General features: G+C 36.1%; 1 protein-coding gene and 1 non-coding gene across 2 annotated transcripts in view; one reads left to right on the forward strand and one right to left on the reverse strand.

Moving 5' to 3' along the window:
- Nucleotides 1–8,918, reverse strand: part of RNGTT (RNA guanylyltransferase and 5'-phosphatase) — a 354,972-nt gene that overhangs the window by 219,614 nt on the left and 126,440 nt on the right. Inside the window, exon 9 of the mRNA XM_003797513.3 lies at nt 1,743–1,878. Coding sequence (XP_003797561.1) covers nt 1,743–1,878 — 136 coding nt within the window. The remainder of the gene's footprint in view (nt 1–1,742; nt 1,879–8,918) is intronic.
- LOC111727703 lies at nt 8,524–8,630 on the forward strand. Its single transcript, XR_002775187.1, has one exon. It is a non-coding gene; the product is annotated as a U6 spliceosomal RNA (small nuclear RNA).

An 8,918-nucleotide genomic window follows, 5' to 3' on the forward strand; every position in this document is an offset into this window, starting at 1 on the left:
GTTGTCAACTATATACATACTGATTGTGATCAAATAAATCACAAAACTAATTATCAAACATGCCTGATGAAAATCACTTGGTAACCTGTACAGACACTAAGGCCTCTGAGAGATTCCAAGTCGTGAGGTCTAGGATGGGCAGTTTGAAGAGGTCATATTTTTTTAACAAGCAATTTTTTAACCCTTCAATTTTCACAATCAAGATAGTTTGGAAATTCCAAATTACGGTGATCATATATATGTAATAGTATGTCATTCAGACATTTATGTGAAAAAGATGTCCAAAATGAATTAAGTGTAAAAATGACAAGTTACAAAACACATATAGTATTTGATTCTCTTCATTAAAAATTAGGTCATTATCCATCTATGACCACAGCACTTATTTTCAACCAGGACAGAGATACCATGAGATTCAGCATCTTTCTGGGACTGAAATGGGCATCTAACGTCTCTAAAGATTCTCACATAACCTCATTAAAGAATCTATGCTCCAAGTTGCTATTTATAACATAAATGTGTTACATCCCTCAAGAACAGAGATGTCAGATGGAGCACCCTAGCAACAAGAAAAATCTGAAATTGGTGGAGCCCATAGCGCAGTGGGTAGTGCACTGGCCACACACACCGAGAATGGCGGATTTGAACCCAGCCCAGGCCTGCTAAAACAATGACAACAACAACAACAACAACAAAAAATAGCCGGGCACTGTGGCGGGTGCCTGTAGTCTCAGCTACTTGGGAGGCTGAGGCAAGAGAATCACTTAAGCCCAAGAGTTTGAAGTTGCTGTGAGCTGTGACAGCAGGGCATTCTACTGAGGATGACAGCTTGAGACTCTGTCTCAAAAGAAAAGAAAAGTCTGAAATGATGGTCATCAAAATAGCAATAGAAATTACCCCAACATTAGGAGTTTAAATAGTTTTTGCCAACTTTTCTCTAATAGTCTACATTATTTTAATTTTTATTTAAATGAACCAGTATATTTAGAATAGGGTAAGCTATTAGCATGGGAGAAAGTTAAAATTTTTTTTTTTTTGCAGTTTTTTTTTTTTGGCCAGGGCTGGGTTTGAACCCACCACCTCTGGCATATGGGGCCAGCACCCTACTTACTGAGCCACGGGTGCTGCCCAAGTTAAAATATTTTTAATCAAGTTAACTTTAAGATTACTAAATACAGATTTTCTAGAATGGAAAAAATTTATCAACTTTAGAAATTCAAATGTAAAAGTAATGCTAGTTGCCCTCAAAGGCATAATTCTCTTTAAGAAAGAACTTAAAGCTAAGGAGCCAAGGGAAAACACAATGTGTAGCATCACATAATTAAAATACAACTGAAAAGTAAAGGGATACAGTTAAACTCATCTTCTCTACCAAGAATTATTTTTTAATCATAAAGAAAGCAAAACAAATTAAAATTTAACTTTGTTCACTTTTTCTCATAATCAGCAACAATGATCAATGTGGAACTTATTTAACTTGTTTCCCAAATTTTCAACAACTTTACCCACTAAAGAAAGCATCTCTATCCTGTTTATGTCCAAAAATTAAATTGGCAGATCCTTCTTTAAAAGCATCTTAATTTACTCTAAGTGCAAGTAAGAAATAAATGAAATTTAACATCCTATTAAAAGTTAGATTCAATTTTAAATGTGTTGATTAATTTAAAAAATACATTAACTTACAGGGAAAAATGAGACTATTTAATTTAAAAAACAAAACAAAACAAATATATAGGACTTACCCCATCTAGGAGTGTATTTGATAAATGCATCCGGAGATCTTTACGAAATGGAAATTCCAGATTTGAAACATGAAACACTGAATTGTCTCTATCAATCATAAAAACTTCATTTGTGCCATCAATCAACATCATGTAACTGTAGATAAAACATTATAAAGGTATATTAGCAGTAATGTAAAAAACAGGGTCATAAAAAGTAACAGTTAAACTAGTTTCCTTAGATTTAAGACATTTTTGTTGAGTAATATTCACTGGAATCTATCTTTCTATCATCCAGATTAAAGTACCACAAATAACAACTTTATGATTTTGTTTTGTTTCCTATAGAAAACACAGAACATCAGGAAATTTAAGCTTTTATGAAGATAATGTGAAGTGCAGGAGCAACCCTGAGAGAATTATTCTCCAAATTGTTAGATCTTAAACATTAAAGCCTTTCAAAGTGTATAACGCACACACGTATATAATGGCATTTTATTGGCTCACCAACTATATATTAGGTATTATTCTCTCCACTCTGAAGTAGAAAGAACAGAGAAAAAGTAACTAATTTGCAAATGGCCAGATCTCAACTATCCAATGCTCTTTCTACCACACCCATTAGTAAAAAGGCTAATCCCTATCTGTGAATCAGTATCATGACATACCTAGATACCAAACTCTCATATATAATTTTTGTTCTCAATCATGACTAGAAACTAAAACACTTTTAAACACAGCCTCAAGAATTTTTATTAGCCTTTATCTTCTTAAACCCAGTCAATATATGGGGAAACTTACACACGTCACATTCTGTCATTTTGCAAAACCATTACTGATTCCCCATCTGCAGATCATCAAGAACAGAACTCTACTTCATACCATATATAAAAAAAAAAAAAGAAGTTTCGTCTGATTCTTTTCTGAATATATTTATCTTCGTTCGTTCTTTACGAGGTTTTTGTTTCTACTCCTTGTCTTAAACATTGTTATTGTTATTAAATTTTAAGCCTTTAAAAAAAAATTTTAAGCCTTTTTAATTTTGTGAAGGCAAAAAGTGGAAACCTAATAAACACATGTATATGTAAAAAATAAATAAAAAAATAATAAAGGCCAGATGGATTCAAGCTGAGGAAATTACAGATTGGAAGGCTACACTACAAAATGGGTAAGGAAAAGAATTGGGGTGAAAATGGAGATTAAACTCAGGTATCAAAATTTTCAACAAATGAAACAAAATGGACAGCAAAAACGAGAAGTGGAAGGTTAAAAGTCCTGAAAGAAACAATCATATTTAGTTAGGCAGTTTTATTTGGTATTAAATCAAAAAGTGGAAGAATAGTACTGTGGCCGTACACTGACAACAGAAACCAACACCTGTCGAACCATCCAGTCTCCTACACACAAGGTAGGTCAGCAAAGGTAGGTCACAAATGCTCTTAAGAGTAAAGGATGCATGTTTAAGTTAAGTGGGGGAAACCAGAGCTGATTAAAGTAAAAGAAGGATGGCAACAACAGCAGACCAGCAAGGAAGACCACGGGCCCTACGTGACAGGACTATACTGTGCAGCAGCTGTAACTTGCTATTGCCACACTAATTACTTCCAGTAGGCCCCTAGGGAGGAGATGGAGCGCTCAGGATCTTGCTACATATTGAAATAACGGTAGCCTTGATAGAGGTGAAGTATGGAGACTTAGGTTTCACTAGGAAAAATAAAATTAGCCTCAGTCTGGACTGACTGTACATCTGAGACACTCCTAGACCAAATACCAGAGCAGCAGCTCACAGTCAACCAGAAGACCAAGGCCTGCTTGCACATGCTTTACAAAATCAGCAATTCCTGGGACATAGAATCTAAGCTTCTTGGAAGAAGTAAGCCTTGCCCTGGATTGTATCTCAAAAGTAATTAAAATCAACATAAGAAAAGGTCAAATAAAAAGCAATTATGAGTGCACTCCTTATCAAAATACCAATGACATTCTTCACAGAAATAGAAAAGAAAAATCCTAAAATTTATATGGAACCACAAAAGACCTCAAAATAGCCAAAGCAATTCTGAGCAAAAAGAACAAAGCTGGAGTTATCACACTGCCTTACTTCAAAATTTTACTACAAAGCTACATTAACCAAATCAGCATGGGACTGGTATAAAACCAGACACACAGACCAACAAAACAGAATAGGAAATGCAGATATAATCCATGCATTTACAGACAACTCTTCCAACAAGGTACCAAGTACATACAAAGAGGAAAGGATGGTCTCTTCAATAAATGGTGCTAAGAAAACTGGATATCTATATATAAAACTAGATCCCATCTCTCACCATACATAAAACAAATCAAAATTAATTAATGATTTACATCTAGGAACTGAAACTATGAAACCATTAGAAGAAAACATTGGGGAAATGCTTGAAGATATTGGTCCAGGAAAAATTTTTTGGGTAAGTTCTCAAAAGCACAGGCAACCAAAGCAAAGAACAACAAATGGGATCACATCAAGGTAAACAGCTTCTGCACAAAGGAAACGACAAGAGACAACCCACAGAATGAAAGTATATGCAAACTATCCATCTGCAAAGATTCATAACCAGACTATATAAGGAGATCAAACAACTCAATAGCAAAAAAAAAAAAATCCTATTTAAAATGAGCAAAAGATCTTGATCATTTCTCAAAAGAAGCTATACAAATGGCCAATAGGCATATGAAAAACGCTCAACATCACTGAAGACATGCAAATTAAAACCACAAGGAGAAATCATCTTACCCCAGTTAAATGGTTTTTACCAAAAAGACAAGGAATAACAGATGCTAGTGAGGTTGCAGAGAAGGGGAAACGTGTGCACAGCGTTGGCAGGAATGCACATTAGTACAGACACTACAGAGAAGAGTATGGAGGTTCCTTAAAAAACTGAAATAGAACTGCCATATGATCCAGGAGTTCCACTACTGGGCATATTTCCAAAAGAAAAGAAATCAAATATATCAAACAGATATCTGTACTAGAATGTTTATTTCCAGCACTATCTACAATAGCCAAAATACAGACTCAACCTAAGTAACCAGCAATGAATGAACGGATTGTAAAAGTGTGGCATATATACATTATAGAGTATTATTCAGCTCCCAAAAGAATACTGTCACTTGCAACAACATGGATGGAACTGATAGCCATTATGTTACATGAACTAAGCCAGGCACAAAAAGGCAAAACTCACTGTTCTCACTCATATGGGGGAGCTAAAAAGTAGATCTCATGATGACAGAGAGCACAGCATCAGAAGCCAGGAGAGAAAGGAGTAGACAGCTGGCATGGGGAGCAGAGAAGTTGATTAATGGGTGCACACTGATAAAGGAAATAAGACTAGATCCGTAGAGTGACTATAGGTTATAATAATCCACTGTACACTGCAAAATGTAAGAAATAATTCAAATGTTTCTGGCATAAAGATAAATATTTAAGGTGGTAGATATTCCCGGTACACTGATTTCATCTTTATAAATGATGTGAATGTATTAAATTATCACATGTACCCTGAAAATATTAATTTAAAACAGCAATTACAAAGAGAAGACAAGTAGGCTGAGTGCCTATAATTCTAACACTCTGAGAGGCCAAGGTGAGAGACTCCCTTAAGCTCAGGAGTTCAAAATCAACCTGAACAAGAGTTAGACCCCACCTTTATTACAAATAGAAAAACTAGCCAGGCATTGTGGTGGGCGCCTGTTGTCTCAGCTACTCAGGAGGCTGAGGCAGGATCACTTCAGCCTAGGAGTTCGAGGTTGGAGTGTGAGCTCCAAAGATGCCACCACACTCTGCCTAGGTAATAGAGCCAGACCTGTCTTAAAAGGGCCCCCCTGAGAGGAGGGGATTATAACATCATCTGCAAAAACATTTGGAAGATATGCAGTCCGTAATGTCTATGGACTCAGGGAAACGTGTTTCAAAGTCTGATGCTCACCAAATGGGGTATTTCAAGATAAAGTAAGTTAGATAAATGTGTCTTTCTTTCTCGAGAGTAAGGACATTCAGGATATTTAAAGTCATGAGGAAATATATATATAAGTCTGTTTATTTACTATGTTTCCCAACTTATTTATATTGTTTTCTATACCCCAATATTTGTTAATATTTGACAGAACAGTGTCCTCCATTCAAATTTGAAAAAAGCTGACTTATGCTAACAAATTTTAGAATTCAGAAAAAAATGGGTTGCCTCTTCTAATCATGAAAATGATGATCATGATGATGATGATGGTCACAGAACTATTTCCCTTTTCACTAGCTGTCCACAAATTTAGAATTAAATTTAATGTTCAAAGAGAATAGATATTAAATCCCAGGGTAATGATACACTTATTTGATATAGACACATGCATATCTTACCAGACCTTTCTTTTTAAAATCAAGTAGAATATCAATTAAAAGAAAATACTGTCTTATGTACCCACGTGTATAAGAAGAACTAAAAGGCAAGGGAAGAAAAAGATTTAGAGGTCAAAATTTACTATGGAGGCCTGCTCACGAGAAACTCAACTTGCATCTGCAGAGACACCAGAGGGATCATTCAGCAGCTGATATTTGGGGATTCTTCCTCACTTTCAAGTTTTGGAACATAAGTTTCTGGGCCATAAGTTTTGGGCTGAATCCTTGTCAGCCCAAATCATGTTCTCTTGTTATGTGATACAAAAAGTAATGAGCAATTTCATGTTAGGAAAGGAGAGTAAGAAAAATAGAAATATTCCTACACCATACCAGTCTCTGAAAGGAGCCAAATTCTTTTCAAAAGAGCCAAGTATCTCACATACTGCCAGATGACGACTTAGCATATAACTTTCTACTTGCAGTACATTTAAGTCACTAGTGCAATATAATTTCTTATTAATTAGAAAATTATCTCAAGTACAAACTTAACATTCAGAATTATTAATTATTTGTATTATAGCCATTCTCATTTAAAAATTAAATTAATTCAGTAGAAGCTTCACTGAATTAGAAAATAATGCTTCCCTTTTTATATTAATGTATACTAAAGCTACAGAAAAGCCTAATTTATAAACTACAGTAAATGCAAGTTTCCTAGCCTGACTAGAAACAATCTCTCAGGGTAGTCATTGAAATGTGAGGTATAAAATCAAGTAAAACCACTAAATATACATTATAAAAGTTAGGACGTACATAATTTAAGAAGAGAAAACTGACAGATTTTGCTAACTAATAGCACCTCAGAGTCCTAACTCACATTTCTACAGTAGTCTGAGAGCAAAATGTTTTTTAAATATCTTATAATTTAAACTTATCACCAATTCAGACCCAAGTCTGATCATCAATTACACTTTTAAGAATTTATCTCATACTCTATGAAGACAGAAATCATATCTACCTGAATATATACAGATAGCACTCAATAAATACTTGTTAAGCAAAGCTATACATACAAGAAAATTTGGCATAGTATTTTATAAAACTGAAACGGTAAAAAGTGAAATGTCCATCATTCAGCAGAAAGGTTAAATAAACACTGCACATCCATGTAAAAAAGCATACTAAGCAAGGTTTTCTTTTTTTGTTTGTTTTGTTGTATTTTTTACACAGGGTCTCATTCTGTCTCCTGGGCTAGAGTGCAGTGGCATCATCATATCTCATTGTAACCTCAAACTCCTAGGTTCAAGTGCTCCTCCTGTATAGCCTCTCAAGTAGCTGGGACTATGCTACTATGTTTCCCTATGCTCAGAAACATACCATCTCATTGAGCTAATTTTTCTATATTTTGTGGAGATGAAGTCTTCTTGCCCAAGCTGGTCTCAAACACATGGCCACAAGCAATCATCCGGCCTAGGGCTCCCAAACTGCTAGGATTACATGTGTTAGCCACCATGCCTGGCCCATTTTTAAATGACAATAAAAATATTCATTAATATGGAAAGATTTATTTCCATGCATGGGGGAGGGGAAAAATGGAAAGGGCTTTACAATACATTAAGTGAAGAAAAGCAAGTTAAAAATCAGAATGCATAATATAATTATAAGGGCAAGGGGGTGGATAAAGCTGTGTGCACACAGTAAATAAAGACAGGCAGCAATGCCCATACTGAAATATTAAGAATTATCATCTCTATGCAGAAGTATAACTGATATTAAAGCCTAGACAATAGTTTATTTCTACAGTCTCTATGTGACACTGCCCCTGATTTGCAGGAGTTAACCAAACAAATAGTTGTAGCATAGCAGGGAAAGGGACACTGGGGGCTGGGGCAGTATACACAGACTAGTAGATGCAGCATCCTTCAGACAAGACAGAATGTGGGAATTTTCTGGCCCAAAAAAAAAGTATCAGAATACTGAAACATAAAGAGTAAGCAGGGAAATGGCACCACATGAAACTAGAGAAGTAGTCAGGAACAGAAGAATTGGGAAAACTATTTTTCACTGTCCTAGAAAACAGAAAAGTACTTGTATGAGACAACCCATGATGGATAATTCAAACACACATGATTTAAAATAGAAAACTTACTACAAGTTACTATAAAGCTGAAAAGGTAAAAGAAGAAGCTGAAGTAACAAAGATTAATAGCCTCAGGAAGCACCACTCCCTGCAGGACTGGGGAACAAAAGGGAAGGGACCAGAAGCCACACTCTGGGAGGAAGAGCACTGCAGGGCCCTACATGAGTGGTGGAGGAGTTGAGTGCTCCAAACTCCAAGGAGCTGACACCACATGGCTGGTAGGTACCTGGACCTCTAAGGAGAGGCGCCCCACAGCTCAAGTGTGAATCCCTATAAAGAGGCACCAAACAGTGCTCGCTTCAGCAGCACATATACTAAAATTAGAACGATACAGAAAAGATTAGCATGGCCCCTGTGCAAGGATGACACGCAAATTTGTGAAGCGTTCCACGTTTTTATATTCTCTTTAAAAAAAAAAAAAAGTCACCAAATGGAGGGTGTTTGAACTGCTACAGGGACACAGTGTGGCAAGATGGGAGGTGAGGCAAGTGGCACTCTATCGTTCTAGGATGCCCCACCCAGAAGCTAGTACCGCTGAGATGAAGCAGAAACACCAACTCTGTCAGGAGATGGAGAATGAGAGACAGTGTGTCCTCAGATGCTGGAGGTGTCCTTACAGAAACTGGAAACAGCACCTTCCAAATTCCTGCAAGTGCTCCTAGTGCCAAGACCAAACAGGACCGAG

Source organism: Otolemur garnettii, unplaced genomic scaffold, assembly GCF_000181295.1.
Source record: "Otolemur garnettii isolate 467f Iridium unplaced genomic scaffold, OtoGar3 scaffold00118, whole genome shotgun sequence".
Classification (NCBI taxonomy): domain Eukaryota; kingdom Metazoa; phylum Chordata; class Mammalia; order Primates; family Galagidae; genus Otolemur; species Otolemur garnettii.